This window comes from Spermophilus citellus (genome assembly GCF_964194105.1).
Source record: "Spermophilus citellus genome assembly, chromosome: 13".
Classification (NCBI taxonomy): domain Eukaryota; kingdom Metazoa; phylum Chordata; class Mammalia; order Rodentia; family Sciuridae; genus Spermophilus; species Spermophilus citellus.
Genome location: NC_138193.1, coordinates 80445394 through 80468889, shown reverse-complemented (window position 1 = coordinate 80468889; position 23496 = coordinate 80445394). Strand labels below are relative to the sequence as shown.

The 23496-nt window shown below is 34.6% G+C and overlaps 1 protein-coding gene across 8 annotated transcripts in view; it reads right to left on the bottom strand.

The window, feature by feature from the left end:
* The window catches only part of PREPL (prolyl endopeptidase like), a 38153-nt gene that overhangs the window by 5749 nt on the left and 8908 nt on the right, over positions 1-23496 (bottom strand). For 5 of the 8 annotated variants that reach the window (XM_081265066.1, XM_081265064.1, XM_081265062.1 and 2 more), the window contains 10 exons: positions 19194-19316; positions 17964-18030; positions 17103-17309; positions 15834-15969; positions 10435-10651; positions 9648-9833; positions 7259-7456; positions 3832-4007; positions 2233-2449; positions 338-487 (listed from right to left, as the gene is read on the bottom strand). In XM_081265066.1, the coding sequence (XP_081121192.1) occupies positions 338-487; positions 2233-2449; positions 3832-4007; positions 7259-7456; positions 9648-9833; positions 10435-10651; positions 15834-15969; positions 17103-17309; positions 17964-18030; positions 19194-19268 (1629 nt within the window). In that variant the 5' untranslated portion in view covers positions 19269-19316. Of the gene's footprint in view, positions 1-337; positions 488-2232; positions 2450-3831; positions 4008-7258; positions 7457-9647; positions 9834-10434; positions 10652-15833; positions 15970-17102; positions 17310-17963; positions 18031-19193; positions 19317-21327; positions 21736-23061; positions 23164-23496 lie in introns of those variants that run through there. The other 3 variants (XM_081265065.1, XM_081265069.1, XM_081265063.1) reach the window with 3 other exon arrangements.

Sequence of the window (23496 nt, the reverse complement as noted above, 5' to 3'; positions counted from 1 at the left end):
ATTAGATCATGAAAAAATAACTGCCTCCAATTTTTTCCCGAGTGCTACACAATTTTTTCTCATTTAATATTCTTGAGTGAGCCTATTTGTTACCTAACTTATTCTTTTCTGAAGAGATCATAACTTCATCTCATCTAGTAATTAAGGTATAATAATTATTTTCCTGAAGTATTAAACTGAAAAGACGGAGCATGAGCACAATGGTGCTGAAAGATGTTTGGGTATCACAGTGGAGACATCTCTAAAACCCCTGCCTACTCCTGCCTCATCACAGGTAAGCACCCCTTTACTTTCTCTATTACGTCAGGACAGTATATGGCAACCACATTTTTCCTACCTGAGGTTTAATATTTTGATAGGGGCAGTAACGTTTTATGTAGTTCTTGTGCTTTTCATCAGATGAAGGATTCCCCCACTCTTCTAGTTCTTCTAATGTCAGAGGAAGTGTAGTGTCCATCATAGTGTTGAGAACATCCAAGAAAGGTGCCTAATAAAAAAAGCCAAAGAAACTTCTTTTTCATCTAAGGAGTTGGCAATGTAAGTTTCAGAAAAATATTACTTTATAAATATGCATACTGACACAAGACAATATATCTCAAGAAGCCATGTGGATTCCCAGAAAATTTGGAAAATATCCAAGGTAAGAGAAAACGACCACTGACTCCTTGGTTTACATGCTTTTCAGCTTTTTCTCTTACTACCAGTCACCACAGCTAGTGGGCTCATCTCTAATTCATGTTGGCTGCTGAGTCTCTGAATGTTTTTCCTGCATTTGGAAAAATGCCAACCTTATCAGACACACCCTGTCTCTCACTGTAGAGATACTAGATGTACCTCTTTCTTTTTCCCTGAAGCTTTAGAGTAGCAAATTATGTAGGTGTCACAGACATGTGCTCCAGACTCTGGAAAATCCATGATTTAAAGAAGTGCTGATCAAGGTGAATTTCTTTGCAAAACTGTGACATTGTCTCCAATTTGTAGAAGCTGCACTGTTAGAGGGAGGTGATTTGTGCTTCGCAGTGGCAATAGTGGCAACTCTGTTGGGCAGTTCTGTATCTGCCTGGCAGCCTCTGACACTGGTTCTGAACACACATACTCTGACCTAATACCATTTGATAAAACCCCTTTCTGCTTGAATCAGTTTTTGGTGCTTGTTATTAAGAACTTTGACTCATACATGAATCCTCCACTGTTGGATGTTTTAGGCTGACTAGTTCTTCACTAGGATAAGCAACCTGGGATAAATCCCTATACACACATATTTCTGATGGTATCCTTTCTAATATCTAAAAATAAAGGTTAGTACCATTTTCTATATATTGTAAATGATTCTGCTAATACTATCTTCGGGGATAGCCCCTCGCCCCCATAATTTAGTGTAGCTGTGTATTTTTTAAACAGATTTATAGGGCTGGGAGTATAGCTCAATTGCAAAGCACTTGTCTAATGTGCACGTGGCCCTGGGTTTTATCCCCAGCAATGCCAAAAAGAAAAAAAGAAAGAACTTTTAAAATAGATTCACGGATTAGGGCTATTTAAAACTTATTTATTTACAATAAGCCCACACTGTATACCCTTCGCTCTCAATACAACACTGAAAACCCCCGAAAATAATTTACTTTCACCATTCCAGTCACTATTTTCCAGAGTAACTAGGAAACAGGAGAATGACAGAGGTAAAATCATATAGCTATAATATAGCTTAATAATTCTGAACACTAAGACAGCAGAGCATTTTCAGAACAGAGTATTTCAACTAAAGTACAGGAAAACTATACCTCAAAGACCATTAAGAATGTAATATTTAAAAATAGCCCTTAAAATCAGTACTAAAATGTTGATGGGCAGTGAGTGTTGAACTGACTAGTATGAGTCACAGGGTACACAGCATTTGGTCACAGATACCCCACCCCCTTGTGGAACTGTGAGGCACAGATGCTTCATCTTTTCCCCACCAATTCTAAATACTCAAAGAGAAAATGGTCAATGGGAACAGCCACTAAGCTTTTAGTAGAATCCTTACAAATTAGTAAAGAACACTGTCAGAAAATAATATGTACAAAGTAAATACTGTGATTAAAATTATTTTTGAAGTTTTCCTAGAGCTACAATTTTGTTTAAACTGAAAAGCTTTGTTACATTCTGAGGCTGTGGTAAAACCATAACAGAATTTTTTTTTTCTTACAATGGTCTATGACTCAGGCCTGCATTTTGTAAGCAGAGTGTACTTACCTCCAAAGTCACAGCTCTCAGGATCTCTGGACTAGAATTACACAATGCTCCCACAAGCACCCCTCCAGCACTGAAAGCAGTCAGGGTTGTTAGACTTGGCTGAGAAAAGCCTTGGCCATGAAGCGTCTTAATGCAAGCCTCTAAGTCAGCAAGGCCATTGAGTTTTTTAGTTAGTCGGCCGTCAGCATGCCACTGGAGGCCCAACTCACCACCACCCCTGAAATTAAAGGGCGAAAAAAATTTTAGTAGAAAAAAAATGATACAGATGTAGGTAGAGGTCAGCAAATTATGATTGGAAGCCCATTTTTATTTATTTTTTTAATGGATCTCCAGCTAAGAACTGTTTCTACATTTTTAAAGGCTAGGGAGAAAACGAGGAGGATGTAACAGAGGTAGTGTGCAGCCTGTGAAGCCTAGAATGTTTACTATGCAGTTTTTTTTGGTGTGTGTGGTTCTGGGGATCAAGTGGAGGAACCTGGTTATCCTTTAACACTTAGCCATGTTCCCATGTCACTATCTAGTTCTTCAGAGAAAAAACTTAATAACCTCTAACATGGACAACAAAAGACTGATCCAATAAATAAGTTTTTAGTGCTTGTCTACTACTCATCAGAGGTTGTCTAAGTGCCTGCCAACCTTATAAATATGAACAAGAAAACATCCCCACGGAGATCAAATTTTGTGAAGAAAAAGTTACTATAAGCATTGTGGTCACTGCTGTAACAGTGTGCTTAGGTATCACAGAGCAGAGGAAAGAACATTAGGAGTAATGTGAAAGAAGAATATGAGTTTTTAGAAAGGCCTCAAGACAGAAAAGATACAACATGTAGAAGGGCAAGGAGGTGGCAGAGCATGTAATTTGAAAGGACATGATAGATGCCGCTAGAGATAAGCCAAATCATTGACAGCATTAAACTGAGGAATCTGGACGTTGTTCTGGAGATAAGTGGGAAGGACTTTTAGCAGAAAAAAAAATTATATTTGTGTTATATGGTGGTATATGCCTGTAATCCTACTGATTCAGGAGGCTAAAGCAGGAGCACCACAAGCTCAAAGTCAGTCGCAGCATCTAGTGAGGCCTTAATTTAATGAGACCTTCTCTAAATAAATAAATAGGGATGGAGATATGGCTCAGTGGTTAAGTGTCCGTGGGTTTAATCCTTGGTACCAAATTTTATATATGTATGTGTGTATATATATATACACACACACACACACACACACACACACACACACACATATATACATACATACATACATGTAATATATTTTTGTCTTGAATACAACTAAAATAAAATGGAAGTTAGATTGGAAAAGTCTGGTATACAAGGCTGTTTAAGAAAAACCTAAACTCCAGGAAATCAGATGGAAATAATAATGTAACCATGTATAGAGACTGATACATATATTCAAGAATCCCCAAAGCCTATCCTTTTGCTCTTTGGTTCATATAATCTGTTACTGAATCAAATTCTATGGAGCACAGGATTTAGGAGTATATATAACACTACAAAAGAGAAAGTTTTTGCTCCCCAATATATTGTTATTTTAGATATGTTACCACGTTTTGGAACTCTCATGCTAGGTGTGCTGACTCACCTAACATGGCAATATGCTAATATCCATCCATCATCTACCAAGACCCTCCTCTCAGGTCTGAAATTCATTTTCAAATCCATTCCATAAGCTCCATATACATGTACCAGGAGAGGTTTCTTCTGTAAATCCTCAGAGTCCGTTTTGTGGAAAATAGTCATTGGCACTAATTTTCCATCCTGGAAATAAAGAATAACTATATATATAAAGAAGCGACTTTTAAAGCAGTGTTACCCCTACTTTAAAATAAGCTGAAATGTACTTTCACCCCCTTATGTGCTATTTATTGGTGTTGAATATAAAATTTATTTAAAATAAGAAGAGTTATGATCTCTAAAAATATATCACAGTTCTTGGTTTCAGTAGCCTGACCTACTGTATTAACTAGAAGAGAACAGCAAGACTGGTTTGAAAACCTTTTATTAGACACAGCTTTCTATAACAGTGAAGTGACTTTTTAAAAGTGTTCTTTATTACTTAATATTACTGTAATTTCTTTCTTTCAGAGCAAGCCAAAATACCTATTAAGTTTGGAAATCCTAGTACAAAATTCTTCCTATGCCTAAGGAATTTCTCATTGAATATTTACAAATAAGGTGACCAAAAGTCTTTATAAATTTCCCATCCTCTATGAGCAAAATTCTAAACCATTAGAACTGACACCACTGACAGCCACTCACATCCTCTTCAAATCCCTATTTATCTTTATTAAAAAAAAAAAATTAAGGGCTTAAAATAAATTTCATAAAATTTAACAGTTAAGTAGCTTTCAGATCATCTAATATTCCCCTATGTAGCTTAATTCATCAACCCCAGATGCCATAACCCTTTGGGCAGAAATAATGCAAATAATGGAATTACTTTTGATCTTCCTCATAAAAAAGGACGGAGAAGGGCTGGGGCTGTAACTCAGTGGTAGAGTGCTTGCCTAGCACCTATGAGGCACTGGGTTCGATCCTCAGCAACACATAAAATAAAATAAAGGTGTAAAATAAAGGAATAGATACAATAACTGCCCTATTGAAGTGTGCAGTACTTTATTTGATAAGCTAATACAATCACAGAAGAAAAATGCAAAAAAATATTAATAGAAAAGCATGAATTTCCATATGGAAAATAATATAACCAAGTCACTTTCCCTATTTTTTTCATCTTCATTTTGAAAACTTCAATGTAGGGCAATAAATAGAGTGTCATCAAATTGACAGGAAATCTGATTCAGACTACTATCCGCTTGTGACAGCCCAAGTGAATTTTTACTCTTCAGTAAGATTCATTCTTATAAATCTTTTTTTTTTTGTGTGTGTGTGTGTACCGGGGATTGAACTCAGGGCACTTAATCACTGAGCCACATTCTCAGCCCTTTTTTGTATTTCATTTTAGAGGCAGGGTTTAACTGAGCTGCTTAGCGCCTTGTTGCCAAGGCTGGCTTTGAACTTTCAATCCTCCTGCCTCAGCCTCTGGAGCTGCTGAGATTACAGGTGTGTGTCACCACGCTTGGCTGTATTGTAAATCTTGATATAGACTAATTTGTAAAAAAAAAAAAAAATCTTGGTCTTTCCATCCCTCTGCCTTTTCCACAACTTCAATTATATAATCAGAAAAAATTGCTGATTGAGAACTTGTGAAAAGGAAGAGATAAAAATAGTAGGTAGTCCCTGTCATGGGCTGGATCCCAGAATTGATCAGCAGCACATGAAATGCCCATGGAAAGGAATGGCACCTTCCATTTAGCACTGCTTCTCCCTAATGCCTGAAGAAACCCTTGACTCTACAAGAACTTAGGTTAACTGTTCTTTCCATCTGGGGTAATTAACAACATTTTGGTAGACTGCTATAATCTCATATTTGTAAAAGTAAACAAAACCTAAAAGTATTTATCTTGATGACACACAAACCAACCAAAAAACAACTGAAGGCATTTAACTAAATGGTTAACAACAATTTTTTTCTAAGAAATGCAGCAAATGGGACTGAAAAGTAGTAATGCAAATACTGCACATTCTGTATTTTGCATTTATTCTAACAATATTTTGCTTTTGCAATTTGAAAATAAGATTAAAATTGCTTAAAGTATTAAAAGAAAACAATGGATTAAAGAAAAAAATTCATAAGGAAAAAAGGTCTGTTACAATTTATTCTTTGTTAGAATACATGAAATTACTTGAAATATGATATGCCACGGTCTGAAAATTCCTTAAATTCAAAGTTAGTTTATTATTTGCATCAATTTGTAAATTCTGTATTTTGCCTATACCTTGAATATGGATATTTGTTATTTCCTTTTTTCTTCTTGTAGTATTATGGATAGAACCCAGGGCATTCCATTAGTGAGCTACTTCTCCAGCCTTTATAATGTGAAGCATTATATTGCCAAGGTTGGCCTCAAATTTGCAGTCCTCTAGCTTTAGCCCGAGTAGCTGGGATTATAGGAGTGTATTGCCCTGCTTCTTATTTCCTTTTAAATTTCTTCTCTCTCTCTAGTGCTGTCCTTAGTAATCTTTTCTCCTCTATTTTGGCTTTTCTATCCTCCTTTATACTTCTTTTTGTGTGTGGTACTGGGGATTAAACCCAGGAAGTGCTATGCCATAGATCTATATCTCCAATTCCTTTTATGTTTTATTTTGAGACAGAGTCTTGCTGACTTGCTCAGGTTGGCCTTGATCTTGTGATTCTCCTGCCTTGGCCTCCCAAGTAGCTGGGATTACAGGTATGTATCATAATATCCAGTCTACACTTCTTTCGTTTTTTTTTTTTTATACTTCTTGAATTGTATCATTTCTCCACACACTCTGCGCTTTACAGAAAATGAGATCTTTTGCCCCTTTCTAGCTTACTTAGTCATCCTAGAAGTTTTATCTGGGACAATATTCCTCAGAGAAGGCATTCCTGATCTCTGCAAACTAGCTAATTGCCCTTAGCTATAAGATTTCATTGCATTCAGTATATTTCCTTTGCAACAATCAGTTTTATTAGTAATTATTTACTCAACCTCTGGCATCTTCCTTGTTAGATTTAAGTTCCATGAAATGCCCATGGAAAGGAATGGCACCTTCCATTTAGTACTGTTTCTCCCCTAGCAGCAACTATATTTGTCTAGTTCACCCCAGTCAGCTGCTGCCATACCTTCATAATTAATGCCATAACTGCAAACCAACCTTATTTACTTAAACTTTTTCTTTAACTCAACTTTTTAAATTCAAACAAAAACAACACTTGAGATAAAGGGTTTAACATGCTACCAATAAATTTTTTAATCCATGTTAAAATAAAGACATGAGCATTAAAGTTAAAAAACAATCTATGTATTCCCTAAAATCATTTGAGCCTTACTGTGGTTGAAAAGATCAATTGGTGTTGATGTAATTCCAGAAACTGCACAGTATGCTTTTAATAAAGAGGAGATGAAAGTTGATTCTAAAAGACCTACCTTGCTTTTGGCTTCTAGACGTAAAACACGACTAGTCTTTGTAATTGGGTCCTCATGCCCAGTTTCCTCAAACAGTTTGCCTTCTGCAAACTTATATGTGTAATATTTTGGGGGTCTTATTGGAGAGCAGAGTTGAAAGGGGCAGTTCTTTGGGTCAGAATTTGTATCCATGATGAATCCACAGGCCCAAGGAGGGAGCTAAAGGAATAAAACAGTTATTTTCACTCTATTTCTATACTAAGTATCACTAATTAAGTTTCTGAGTCAGCCTCAAACAAGATGTGGACATCTAGTTTACTTTCTGTCACCACATGTTTCATTTAAGAATTACATCACCACAACAAAATATGTTTCAAGTAAAAATCAAAATTCTATATTAATGACCAATAAAATAAGGAAAAATTATAGGAAAGGTTTATCATGATTCTAGATTTACGAGAAATCTCTTTTAACACAGAAGTTTATTTGGGGATGTAAAATTGGGCAGTAAAATAGCAGAATGATTAAGAATTAAGAGCAAATGAAACAGTAATTCCAGAACCCAGCAATAGTCATTCTCACAGAACACAAAATCCCTCACAGGTGTGTTTTGCATAATTTTCCACCAGTCCTTAGTCTGCTTCCTGGACAGCCCAGCGATGACAGTTATTATTCCAGGGCTACAAACGGGCTCAGCAGCACTAAAGCATTTACAATTTGTTTCTAACTTTAGCTTCCAGGCTAACCATTGTGCAGAACAAAACCTTTCCACGCACATCTACTCTGAGAGACTCACAGCTATTATGCTTAAGATTCTTAACTTTAAGAAAAAAGGAAAGGAATCAAAATTTATTCTCTTGGATCAGCAGGGTCCAGCTTCAAGCCTTCCACTAACATTCCACTTACACCTTTTAAAGAACTCTGGTAAGCAGGTTGACGGAGTGTTAGAAAAGGTACTAAGAGTCAGAACGTTAAAAGAAAATTGCCTTTCTTTTCCTGAGTAATTGTAGAAAGAGCAAATTCCTTAGAAAATCAGGTCTTGGCACAGCAACATCACTGGCAGGCATTACTGAAAAAGGGTAGATGGGGGATGTGTGAATAAAAAGCACACTATTTAACCTGCAGAATCTATACATGAAGAATTTATGTTCACCAAGCAAATTTCTTCTAATTAATTCAAAGAATCTATTTGTGAAACATTACTAAGTACATGCATTTGCAATGTCTAAAAGTTCCTGACTTATCCCCTTAGATTGAGGATTACAGAAAAAAGCAATACTGCAAATGTCATAACCAGGCATCAGAGTGACGGTACAGGGTTCCTTAGTCCACAGAAACACAAGGTTTTCTGTTTCTGGCGGGACTTTAGGACCATTTCCATATGATGCGTGTATTAAGCTTAGTTTTAAACTGACTGGCACCAAGATTATAATTCTAATCATGACCAAAACTGCTCCAATGGACTTTATAAAGTTTGACCAGATAATACAAAAGTAAGTCTTAACTACCACTAGCCTACTGAGATAAGCCTGCAGTGAATCTGTTTATATTAATAGACAGCACCCAAATATATGTTGGCCAGGTGATAGGCAGACATTCCATATATATCTGACAGAAACAAGTTTGTTTCTAGCACTCTTACAGCATTTAATTCAAAGAATTCTTCAGACATAACATGCTGCAAGAAAATCAGCCTGGGTATGTGGGCTCCTCTTCCAAATAAAACTGATGTTAGTACAATATAAAAAAAATTCCCAATTTAAATTATATATAACCAACTGCCTAATGTAACTTCTTTTTGTGGAAAAAAAATGCAACCAGAAAACACTGGTAATATAATAAACAAGGACAGAAAGCAACATAAGATGGGTTTACATTTCCATTCAGTGGGCAGAAACACAGGGCACATAACCACTGCCTTACTAAGGATGTGGGACTTGGGAGCAGAAGTCAGTGGCTGGGCACTGAGTTATTGCTATACTTACAGTTGTGAAGATATCTTATAGAAATATGGAGAAAGAGAAATATAATGACACTTAACTACTTCTGAAGTCCATACTGATAGGCAGTATTTTAAGTAAAACTGCATTGAAAGCAAGGTCCTCCAAATAATTCTAGAATAAACCTGATAAATATCCAGTATACAGAATTCCTTTTAAGAAAAAGGACATGGGCTGGGGATGTGGCTCAAGCGGTAGCGCGCTCGCCTGGCATGCGTGCGGCCCAGGTTCGATCCTCAGCACCACATACAAACAAAGATGTTGTATCCACCGAAAACTAAAAATAAATAAATATTAAAATTAAAAAAAAAAAGAAAAAGGACATGATATTATTCAAAATCTGATAATCTGTTAAGCTAAATGTATATGTATTTTGGTTAACACTACTGTCTTTTGAAAATAAGACATACCTTCAGAGACCGCACTGAATCATCAGCCAGCCCAATCACATTAACATAAAGCAGATTGCTGTGCTTCAAGAATAGAACACAGTGATCCTTAAACATGTCCAAGTCTACAACTTTTGTATTTCTCTTCATTGTGAAAAACAAATCCCAATTCATAATAGCAGGGGTATCAGCTGCTGTTCTCATTAGCTGTGTGGAACAAGAAAAAAATCCTAGGTAACAAAACATGAAGGATACAGCATCCAAAGATAAAAGCTAGACCATACCAGTTGTCACTATTTTATGAAAAGCAGAAGAAATTAGCTCTGCATCAGGAACGAAGTGTGAACTTCACCCTGGGAATAAGACCAGGCTAGCCTGCTAAGGTGGTGAGACCTAGTGCATATGGCAGTGCTTAGCTGACAGCCAAGCAGCAGACATTTAGGTAAGGGCACCGATAAATCAGTGGATTATGGATGCATCGATGAGTCTAGTGGAGCACAATCCCAACGGCCAACTTGAAAATCTTGAGCTTATAAACTTGCTCTTTTAAGCCACTTAGGTTTAGCTTTGATAACATAATCAGTGTAGAATGTTTCACTTACTAACCTTTTGGGATCAATTAAAATATATAGAGGCACTGATGCTAAGGGAATAGAAATGGGATTGGTAATGTATAGGGAGGCAGCATTAATTTCTAAACTTTTGTAACAAGTCAACAAAACAATCATATAACTCTTACAGCAAGAACTGTTGAGGGAAGTGCCACACTTAACAGTCCGAGAGGAGACAAGTCAGAATCTAGAATTACCTTGAATTCTGTAGGCTCCCCAACATTAGTGAGAATGTACAATTCATCATCTCTGTGTTCAACATAGTAAAGGACCCCATGTATTCGCTTCTGGATAAGTACTGGTGGGTCCCAAGGGCTCAGGCCATCTATCAACCACACTTCAGAAGTGGTCTTGTTCATAATATTTATGGTAAGGAAACGACTATCCTTTGTAAGATAAAGGAAAACAAAATAGCTAGAGAGAGAGTGAGAGAGAGAGAGAGAGAGAAAGAGAGAGGAGAGAGCTCAGTAAATTTCAAATGGGTGCTATCTTACTATTTCATATACATGTTATTTATGATTTATATTTTTTTAGATGAACACAATCCCTTTATTATATTTTTTCCTGTGTTGCTGAGGATTGAACCCAGTGACTCACACATGCTAGGAAAGCATTCTACCACTGAGCTACAACCCCAGTCCTATACATGTTACTTGTAATGCAGATAGAAAGATTTTAAAATTCCTTAGTGAATACTGATTGCAAATTTAAAAATTGGCTATTATTTTTCACATTCTCCTCCTAAAGCCATTCAAAATTATTTTTTTTATCATAAATGTTTTTCAAACAGAGAAGTTGCTAAAAGAACTGTAGAGAAAATACCCATTGCTAACATTTTCCTTTATCACCTTTCTATGTATTCATTAATCCATCTTTATTTGGATGCATGGTAAGGCAAACTATACACTTCATCTTTCAACGACATTAATAGATTCTAGGGTTTTCTGCTGAGAAAAGGAAATAAACTTTCTAGAGGAGATATGAAATAGGGAAGAAAAGAGGCGGAATGTATCCTTATTTTGTATTTTCTCTGTATCTTAGATTTCTTTTTTTTACTCTTCTTATTTTTATAACATAATAAAACATTAGAAAGAAAAATCCTCACAAACTCACTAACATAATACATTTAAAAACTTAACGGAACTTATGTTTTCCATTTTTCCTTTTAAGGTTTATTTATATTTCATGGATGTCTTTTTTAAAAATTTTTTTTAATATTTATTTTTCAGTTCTCGGCGGACACAACATCTTTTGTTGGTATGTGGTGCTGAGGATTGAACCTGGGCCGCATGCATGCCAGGTGAGTGCGCTACTGCTTGAGCAGCCACATCCCAGCCCTCATGGATGTCTTTAAACAGATAAAATTATACTACAGATGTAAGTTTTGATTCTGCATTTATTTCATATAATGTTGCTACTTCCCCCTACATTTAAATATTTATGATTACTATTATTAATGTCTAATATTCTATCAGGTTGAATCTTAAAATTTAGATTTTAATGTTTCATTGTAAGAAATATTCATGAATATCCTTTCCTCTTCTCTGGCATTTACAATTATTTCCTTAGTATCCCTTTTTAGGAACTGAAATACTAACTTAATGATGAGTATTTTTATGATTTATAAATATACCAAAAATTAAGGGCATTATACTATTTCATACTGGTACACTAGATGGCTTTAAATGTTATGTTTACATTTTTCCTTATTATAAAAACAGTCTAGGTCTAGGGTTGTGGCTCAGTGGTAGAGAGCTTGCCTAACACATGTGAGGCCCTGGTTTGATCCTCAGCACCACATATACAATAAAATAAAGGTACTGTGTCCACCTACAATTAAATATATATATATATATATATATATATATATATATATATATATATATATATATATATAAAGCAGTCTATACTGAAATATTGAAAAAGGTAAAGGACAATGATAATTCTGAAGCCCACTCCAGAAATAAGCCCTATTTATATTTTGGTAAAATTTCTTCTGTATTGTGTTATATTTTCATGTTTTGGTCAACTGTATTTCTTTTGTGCAATGTCTGTGTCCACATTAAATTTGAGATGTAGTTTAAATTATTGGTATGTAGGGCTGGGGATATAACTCAGTTGGTAGAGTGCTTGCCTCACATGCACAAGGCCGTGGGTTCAATCCCTAACAACACACACACACACACAAAATTGGTATGTAAACACATACCAATATGTATATAAATTTATCCTCATAAATTAAGGATAGTAACATTTTTGATAAAAATGCTTTCCTCCATTTTGTTGTCTAGATTTTTTTTTTTTTAAAGAGAGAGTGAGAGAGGAGAGAGAGGGGGAGGGAGGGAGGGAGAGAGAGAGAGAGAGAGAGAGAGAGAGAGAGAGAGAGAATTTTTAATATTTATTTTTTAGTTCTCGGAGGACACAACATCTTTGTTGGTATGTGGTGCTGAGGATCGAACCCGGGCCGCACGCATGCAAGGCGAGCGCGCTACCGCTTGAGCCACATCCCCAGCCCCGTTGTCTATAGATTTTTTAAATTACGGCATTTAATATTTTAGGTAGGCAAGGATACTGGTACTATGCATTCTAATTTATTCAGTGATTTTATGCTTTGGAAATATTTCAATCAATGTTGAGTAAAATACTTATATTTTCATCTCTTTCTTTTGGGGGAGTTTCTTTTTTTAAGTAGCCTTTTTAAATCTCTTAACAATATATACCAACATGATGAAAATTATTTTGTCCCAAATAGTCAATATTTCCCACAGCATCACAAAATAGTAACTATTTTCATTAGTCTGTGATGTCTCTTTTCTTGTCTAAGTTTTCATACATACAAAGGTCCATTTTAGAGTTATACTCTAGACTGTTATTTGTCTGACAATTTGTATTACCTTAGTTGTTGTAGTTTCATATGTTTTAGTGTAGGATTGTAGGGCAAGTCCCCTACCATACTGTGCTTTCTATTGCCAACACTTTGTTATTTTTATCTATTTTATTTGATTGTTTTGTGATGATAAGTCAAAGCACAAATTACTTGGTAGACATATAGTTATAGGAAAGTGAGAATACAAGTGGCTCTGTAGTAAAATGTTTCTTAGAAAAAGGAGACAAAGAACCTGAAGGACTAGAGCCTACTCCTTTTTCCCCATTTACTTCTACTGATACGTTTATTTTCCCAAATTATTTCAAAAATAATAATGGTTATGATGAAAGATAAGAACAATAGAAAAAAGACCCTTTGTTAGTACTTTGATAAATTTTCTTTTAATTTTTTTTTAAAAAGATGGATTTTTTTTTTTTTCCTTTTAAAATTTAAAAATTTTCAATATACAGCTGGGTACGGTGGTGCATGCCTGTAATCTCAGTGGTTTGGGAGGCTGGGACAGATAAATCACTTCAAAGCCAACCTCAGCAAAAGCAAGGCAGTAGCATGAGTTGCTTAGTGAGACCCTGTCGCTAAATAAAATACAAAATAGGTCTGGGGATGTGGCTCAGTGGTTGAGTGCCCCAGAGTTCAATCCCTGATACCAACAAAACAAAACAAAATTATGTAACGATTTCCAAAATTTCAAATTTCAATAATTAAATTTCTTTTTTCTTCCTATTAATTGTAGAGGCAGACATTATGCTTGCATGTATAGCAAACTCCAATTTCCCATTGTGCATTTGGATATATAAGTGGTGAGTTTGAAATGATTTGTGTGGATTTTTTTTTATACTAAGTTTAAGACTTTTTTATACCTTTGTTTATATATATACAAACAAATATATATGATTTTTATGTGGTGCCAGAGATTGAACCTAGTGCCTCATGTATACTAGGCAAGCACTTTACCACTGTGCCGTAACTGTGGCCCTTGCATGGATTTTTAAAATTGCATAAATATTTAAAGAGATGTATACTCAAAAGGATGAAAGAGACCTGGAATCAAGAACTAAATCTTGGAAGACATTTGGAATTAATATATAAATGTCATTTTCAAATCTTGAAGCATCCAAGTAAACCATCACAATATGTAGAAATTGAGCAAGAGATAGTTTGCCCAAGCTCAATCATATGATCAGCATGTAGAGAAGTAAGCCTAGAACCCCCCTTGCTAGACATTCCAAGTTAATTACCTTTCTTACCTAAAGATTTAGCTTCTTTCTACCACAAAGGAAGAGCAGGAACGAACAATTAGCAGGTGCCTGTTTTGCTGCTTACCAGCTGCACAATTCTAGGTTACCTTTAACTATATGGATTTCAACATACTAATTTCTAAGAACGTTACAGATGTATTTTTAAAATTCCTCATGAACTATCTAAAATGTCAAGTTTTGGAATGGCATGCAAGGTTACTCTGAGCCTGCTTCACTGAGATTTTTGGCATTTGGATACCCAGAGGCTTCAGAGACCTGGCCACTTCCTGTGCTTTTCTAATTTAGCCCTGTTCCTGGTTCCTTGTACCATGAATAGCATTCACACTAGAAAAAACAATGTTTGAGGCCTGGGGAAAAATGGTTATTTTTCAGTGACTTAAAATATCAGGTCCTCAGGGCTGGGATTGTGGTTCAGCGGTAGAGCACTGTCCAGCACATGTGAGTGAGGCTCTGGGTTCAATCCTCAGCACCACATTAAAAAAAAAAAAAAAATAAACAAAATAAAGATATTGAGTCCAACTACTTCTAAAAAATAAATATAAAAAAATATAAAATAAATATTAAAAAATTAGGTCCTTTAATTCTGTCTAGATCCTTCCCTTTAGAATCTAAATGGTTCTCTCCTTAGAATATGTAAATTACATGGCTCTGGAAATATTTGAAAATAGAAGAGTTAACATTCAAAATGCACCAATCTTTAGGAATATATTAACAGGCATTCTGCCTGAACATGATTTTTAGAGACACTCTACCACCAAAATAAAATAAAATAAAGTATTTTTGAACAAATCTACCGAAGTACTAGAAACAAATATGATAAAGAACCCATCTGGCAGAGGTTTTTTTCTAGTCATATGTGCAATAACAACTTTTTAAAAAACAGGCAGCCAGGGGCTGGGGTTATAGCTCAGCAGTAGAGTGCTTGCCTTGCACATGCAAGGCCCTGGGTTCAATCCTCAGCACCACACAAAAATAAATTTAAAAAAAAAAATAATAAAATGTATATATAAAAAATAATATACTCTTAAACAAACAAACAAACAAAACAGGCAGCCAAATCTGGGCTAGCAGGGGCAGATAAAATGAAATGATAAAGTCAGTTTGGCACACTATCTATAGATTAGTTCTATGGCTCTACTAATGTTATAATGTAACTTTTGGGAATCAATTTTACCATCATAGATTTGTTGAAGTTAAATTACAGTTTTTACATTTTTTTCCTCTAAAAAATTTATTCAGAAATTGTCCAACCTACACTGTTAAATGATGTATGAGGTCTACCATGTATTTGTGTTTGAAGATAACCAGTCTCTGATTTTGAACATAAACAATTAATAAAAGAATGATCACCATAGCCTTATTATGCAAAAATTAACATTTCAAGTCAACCAACACCAGTACTTCTGTAACTAAAAACCATTCTGGAGAAAAGGACTTAACTGCATTTTAGTACCTTGGGTCTTTTTCTGTGTAAAAACGTTCATTACGTTTGTTATCACCAAAAGTGGCTCGATATACATCATGACAGCGAAGATTCCTCTGGAAGGTGTAGAATAAAACATCTTCATCTTCTTCGTCCTTCACCCATTCTGAAAGAAAATAATTAAAAGAATAAGATGTAGTTACCTACATACAGGAAAAAAGAAAATACAAAAAGCATGGTCCATTCTAGTTTTGAGTGCCAAAGAGAAAAGATGTGCAAGTATATATCCCTAGAAATCAAAATAGAACATAGGCTTGACTATACCAGCCTGTGTTATATATGAGCCCGAGTGTTTTCCAGGAAATAAAACACTACTCTATTGATTTTAAGTTTTCAAGTAGTTTAGTCTCATGCTATTTAAGTTTCTAAATAAGATTTAATGTTCAACATTTAGGAAAGAGACTGATAAAATCACATTTGCTTTCAGAGATGAATTATGTTTAAATTTATAATTTTAAGTCTGAAGAAATATTGGATCACTTTATGACATGCCTCAATCTCTTCTGTGTTGTTTCAAGCCTTAGAACATCTCCAACTATTAAACACATTTGAATGATGGTTCTTCAGAACCTGTCAATGGAAGTCTGCACACAATTACATCATGATTGCCACCTGGCTGATAGTGATTATAAGTCATCATATAGTATGCATCCTGATTTCAGAGGTTAAAATACACAAAATATATGTTTTAGAATCCATGTCATAGGGTATAATTTCAATTCACTGCAAAGTCATTTAGTAAAACAACGGGGAAAATGAAGGCAATGAAAAGGGAGGACAAAGTATCAATATATCTACCACTAAACTAAAAGATGATTTTATTATTAAAAATGTCACAGCTTCCACTTATAAATCAGTTAGGTCAACATGTTCCAAAGCTCCTTAGTGGTGACTCTGGCCATCTGCTGCAATACTATTGCTTTATGAGACAACATAAAATAAAAAAAAAAAAAAAAAAAAAAATCCACACTTAAAGTTGAATAAAATGTTAAAATGTAAAGAAGAATTATTAGTATATCAAAATATACTATACAACTAGGACTTTGACTATAACTCTTAAAAATATGAGCATAGGGGCTGTGGCTGTGGCTCAGCAGTAGAGCATTCATCTAGCTCATGGATTTCCTATGGACACAGGGACACACACACACACACACACACACACACACACGGTTAAAAAGCATAGTCAGTTCTCTCACTTTTGCCTTTTCAACCCAGACCATTTGGTTGGTGGCTTACCAAAACTGGACACATTTGGGAAAGAAGCTTCCATTACTGGCTGATCACTAAGCTTCACAACCACACAGGTGGATGCTTCAGAATCCTCTGTCCTTATCTTGGCAGCTACATATTTCTCATCCGGAGCAACTCTGATACAATCAATGAAGGGCTGGTCTAATTTAAGTTCCTCCAAATTGAATAAAACTTCATAATTATCATTGTCTGCTGCATAAAGAAAAGTATGAAAGAAATAACTACAAGATGTACTTTAACAGAATTTTAAACTGTATTTTAACTTTTTAAATTAACATTTCCTTTTTGAAAATTAAAAAAAAAATTTTTAGTTGTTGATAAACCTTTATTTTATTTATTTATATGCAGTCCTGAGACTCAAACCAGTGCCTCACACATGCTAGGCAAGCGCTCTACCACTGAGATACAACTCCAGCCCTATTTTTTTTAACCATTTCCCTTGTTTAAGAGGCCATATTCTAGTTTCCTTCAACAATGATGACAGTCTGACTGATACATAAACTAGCATTGGTTATTTTATAATACGTTGTGCTACTGACAATTATTCTATGTATCAACCTAGTAATTAGAGACCATATAGAATTTGGAGAGTTAGACAATGCAAATTTAGTATAGAATCTGTCCATAGTACATAGTCAAAAAATGCTGGAACCCATCCCCATTCATTCTGCCAAAGCTTTTGAGTATAGCTGTTAACAATATCCTAAGAAAACCCAAAATTAAAAACTAGTTATTTAAAAAAAATTCAAAAAATTATTTTTTATACCTTTGAGAAATTAAACTTACTATAAAAATATAAAATCTGAAAAATCAGAACACATTAATGGGAAAAAATATGTGCTGTACCTTCTTCATCTTTGGAACGAACCAAGCAGCAACCTTCCTGGTAATAAACAAAACCACCATGTTTCACCTGACAATGAAAAGAAACAAATGTTTTACTTAATAACAATTTAATTAACCTTTTAATGCTCTTTTTATTCAAGATGAAGTTAAAAAAAGCAGATCTGTTGAAGTACATGAGTGAACAGATATGAAATTGAAAATGGACCACTTTTTACAATATACTTGGTAAGATATGATTTTCATGTATGTTCAGAATCACTGAAGGGGTTTCTAATACTTAAACATAAGAGGAAATGCAAGGCATATAACAAAATCTGTTGGTTCTCATGATTGTATAAATATTTTAGCTTTTGAAACATCTGGTATCTGCATGGTAGGATCTAATTAATGAAAATCAAATGGCTTCTTCAAAATAATCCAAAATGATGCAGATGAGAAAACTATCTTGGATTAGCTTGAAAACCCAGCTGATAACTTTCTGAGGTTCTTCCCTTTAAAATATGCAGTTCTTCCCTTTAAAATATCACCAATTGTGCAGTCTTGACTTGATTTTATAGAATATCTTGTCCTCTGTGGGGGTGATAGAGACTGAGATAATAAATACTACTAACATGAACACTATTCCTACATAGTAAGTGCAATTTATTGATATGATTTCAGATGGCTTCACATTGTCTGCTAGTTAATGGCATAATCTGAATCAGAAATTTCTACAGCTATTCTACAACATATGTCATTTTCATTTATAATCTGTGACTGTTTTCAATCAAACTGAAAAAATTTCAACCTCTTGTTCAGTCTATTTCATTTGCATATTTGTGATTGCTAACCATAAAGTGGTTAGCTTTTTCATAGTACTATATTAAAGTGAATTTCCTTTTGTTAAAAAAAAAAAAAAAAACAGAGCAAGCAAATACTTTCCGAATAATAAATAGGAATTAGTATCATTTGAACTTTCTTTTGAATCTTTTAAAAGTTTTAAATCAGAATTGGTTGTTCCCCAAAAAGCAGAATATATTACATTTCAAAATTTATCTTAGTTTTGATATTTACATTCATTTTAAGGATCACACTCTACTTACTTACTTTTTGTTCTTTAAATTTTCAGCATATTTTGAAGTCCAAAAGTGGTATAATTTTGACATAAGGTTATGTCTATATCACAAGATATCTCATTTGCAACTTAACTGGTTATATCAGAGTTTTCTTAAAAAGTATGAAATATCCTACCTCTGCATTGATGATTTCATATTCTTCTTGTGGTTGTGTTTCTAATTTTGTTCTCACTTTTTCAAATGCATCCATGTTTTCTGAAAGGGATTTTTCGTTTTCTTGTTTAATAGGCAGACGATCCTAGAAAAAGTTTTATTCGTATGATCAAAATATTTCAAATTAGAGGGAAGAGACCCTTTCTTTTAAAAGAGAATCCTTGTTTCTTTTTTCATGCAAGTATCACAATGTTAGGTCCATACTTATGAAATACTGTGTTTTACTGGTCTATACATAAGAAATAACATGTTTCACAGATCTTAAACATTCTTTCTTAAGCTCATCAATAAAAAGATCTTTTTCATTTAAAAATGTCAACAAAATAAGACAGACAATAGTTATACTGTTATTTTAAATGGATAAGTACTTCAGATACAGAACTAAGAAATTCTGGAGAATGTTCTGAAGTATTAGGGGAAAGTCATATACAATTAAAGAGTAAAGAAAATTTTTATGAACTTTTACATGTGTAATAGAAATGAGAAGAAAAAAAGTTTGCTGAATTTTTTAAGTACTGAAATAACTCTTAAATAGAGGGAAATATATCAAAGAAAAAGGAAGACGAAAACACTAACCTGGGCTGGAAATATAGCTCAGTGGTAGAGCATTTGTTTAGCATGCATGAAGCCCCAAGTTAGTTCCCTGGCACTGAAAAAATTATGGTAAAATTAATGGAAAGCTGGGAATCATGGTGCACACCTCTAATCTCAGTGACTTTGACTAAGGAGACAGAGGCAGGAGGATATCAAGTTCAAGGTCAACTTAGCTAGGTGCTTTCTCAAAATAAAAAATAGAAAGGGCTAGGGATATAGCTCAGTGGTAGAGCACCCTGGGTTCAATTCCCAATACTGCAAAAAACAGAAACAAAAACAGTAAAAGACAAATTAATGAATATGCTAGAAATAGAAGAAAGCTAAAAAAGCATTCAGTGTGTCTTGCTGGGAGTACCTAATTAAACCAAGAGCTTTAGCTGATCTCAGTGAGCAAATAAATATCGTTAAGTCATTAAAATTTGGATAAGGCAAAACCTAAATTATCAAATTAAAAAAGTATTCTATTATTCAACATGTCTCCAGTTTGTTTTGTTTAAGCCAAAGAATTCTAGCCAAGATTTCTGACTTCAGCTCTCTGCCAAAGATGAGAAGTGTATAGTGATTTGTGCCAGAGGAGGCACCAGTCTTTGGTAAGGCCCTCCAACAGCTGGTACATATTTACTGCACAAGTACATCCATGATACTTTATGAACACTGTCAAGAAGTAAGCTATAAATAGTTTGTATTACAATAATTTGTAATCTAAAATTAAACATAAGAATAAAACAGAAAAGTCACCAAAGCAGATTAAATGGAAAATAATCATTTTCATTAAGTATTTCCTTTTATATTTTTTTGGAATGCCTTAATGATATGGATTAGATTCAAAATTTCAATAATGGCTGTTACAGTAGTCAATTTATAATCTTTAACCTCTACTTCCAATCATACCATTAATTTTTTGAGTAATTATCTGAAGTACAAATGCCAGATGGCTTATTTTTCATTTATTTATTTATTTTTTTAGGATTTCTATAGTATCTATGGCTAATCTTTGGAGTAGTGAGGCAAAATATATCAATAATACCCTAATATCACCCAAAGAAACATTAAATCATTAATCAGAAGATTATGAAAAACCTGTCCTGAAACTAGCATAGCAATAGATTTAGTTGCCTTTTCAATTTCAGACATAGGCTTTTCTATTCTGTAATCCCTATGAGTTATTATGAAAGAGGAAGGATAGCTACAAAATGACCTCCCCTATTATCCTGCATCTTCTACCAAATTTTGGGTCATGGAGCTGGGTTTCATTACTTTACAGACCCATTCTTACCAAGAACCATGGCCAAAACAGCTAAAAGCAACAGAGTTGGGCTCAATAGCTGTCCTCTTAAATTTACATTCCTGTTTAAGAGCAATTGTTAAATAAAGAAAAGCACTTGTTCCCTATATTCAATGCCTCCAATTCTTCTCCATTTGCCCTTCTTACTCTGACTGCTCTTGTCAAGGTCACTGAATGGCCACATTGAAGACTGTAAAAGTCAATCTTCAGTACTCACATCATATTCATATTACTTGGCCTGTCAGCATGAAGACACCATTGACCACTTCCTCTTTCTAAAACACTCCTTTACTTGGCTTCCAAGACACCTTCCCTTTTACTTCACTGGTCCTTCTCAGTCTCCTTAGCTGGTTCCAACTCAACTCCTTGCCTTAAAATTGGCATGCTTAAGGCTCAGTTCCTGGATGACTTCTCTTTACACTAATTCCTTTGATGATCTCATCCAGTCATGACTTTAAATGCTATTTATAGCCTGAGGACTCCCAAATTTATAGCTGTAGTCTAAGCTTATCCCTGGAACAAGCTGAACTTGTATATCCAACTGACTATTCAACATTTTTACTTGGATATCTAACAGGTATATAAAAAAATATTGAAAATTGAACTTAGAAATCCTTATATATCCCCTCCCCACCAAAAAAACCCTGTTGTCTAGGCAGTCAAATGACAAATATCTGGCTGGAGTTGTGGCTCAGTGGTAGAGCACTTGCCTTGCACATGTGAGACGCTAGGTTTAATCCTCAGCACCACATACAAATAAATAAGATAAAGGTATTGTGTTCAACTCAAAATCCGTCCTTCTAGCTGCTCATGCTTTAAAGTCTTAGTTTGCCTTTGCCTTCTCTCTTCCCATAACTAAGTGATCTGCTAAATCCTGTCAATTCTATGTTCAAGGTCTAAATCTGACCATTTCTTCTAACTTGTACTGGCACTATCCTGGTACTATCATCATCTCTTCTTTGGATTACTGAAAAGTTAACTCTCTGCTTTTGCCCATGCCTCCCAGGCTATTTTCAAAAAGGAGCTCAAATGAGTATAAAATGAGGTTTTCTACTTAAAACCTTTCCAATGCTTCCCACCTTACTAAGAAGATACACAAGAATCCTTACAATGGTGTACTTTGCTGACCTTGGCTACTGTAAGTTGAGTATCCCTTATCCAAAATGCTTGTGATCCAAAGTGTTTTGGATTTAATAGTTTTTCAGATTTTGAAATATTTTCAGATTTTACCAGCTAAACATCCCTAATCTTAAAATCTTAAATGCTCCAAAAGATTTTTAAGTATTACAAATTTCTAGGATAGGGATGTTCAACCCGTATTATATATCAGTTGTATCCACTTGACTCCAAATGGGCCACAAAGGCTCCTTGATGTTTCCTGCACACACCAGGCTTGTTCCACCTCAGTTTCTAAGGATTTGCTTTGCCCTTTGGCCAAACACCTCTTTTAGCTATTGCTCAAAAGCCACTTTCTCAACTAGGCCTTCCCTGTTCTAATAAAAAATCAACCCTCCCTGTCCCCCCACTGTCTTATTTTTCACTGTACCTATTACCTCTGATAAACTTTGTATTTCACTCATATATTTCTTTACTATCTCCTTGTACCCTCATCCCCTTGTAGGCTCCATGAAGGCAGTTTTTGTTTATTTTGTTCACTGCTATATCCTCAAGGTCCAGAATGGTGCACATTAGGTGTTCAATAAATATGCGCTGAGTTGAACGGAACATAGCACAAAACATAAAATTTAAACCTTAAAATTTAACAAAAAAATATAAAGTGAAAATACAGAATAGATATAGAAAAGATATCTACAGCTCACAGAAAAGACAAAGAACATATAAAGAACAGTTATGAATCAGTAAGAAAAAGACAAAAAAAAACAGAAAAAAATGGTCAAAGGCACGAATAAGTAATTCAAGAACATAAAACCAGCTGGGTGGTGGCACATGCCTGTAATCCCAGCAGCCCAGGAGTCTGAGACAGAAGAATCATCAGTTCAAAGCCAGTCTCAGCAATGGTGAGGCACTAGGGCAACTCAGTGAGACTCTGTCCCTAAATAAAATAAAAAATAGGGTTGGCTCAGTGGTCAAGTGTCCTTGAGTTCAATCCTGGGTACCAAAACAAAACAAAAATCATAAAACCAATAATAATGTTAATAAGTGTTAAGAAGAAAAATGCTAACCTCATTATTAATCAGGGCAATGAAAATTAAACCACATTGATATATTAGTTATCTATAAGAAGGGCAAAAAAGAAAGATCTCATAATATCAAAAATTTATCCAGTACACAGAGTTAGAACTCTCACATATTTCACTTTGAATGTATGTTGGTACTATCAATTTGGAAATTAGCTTGACCAAAAATGTTAGAATGTGTACATAAT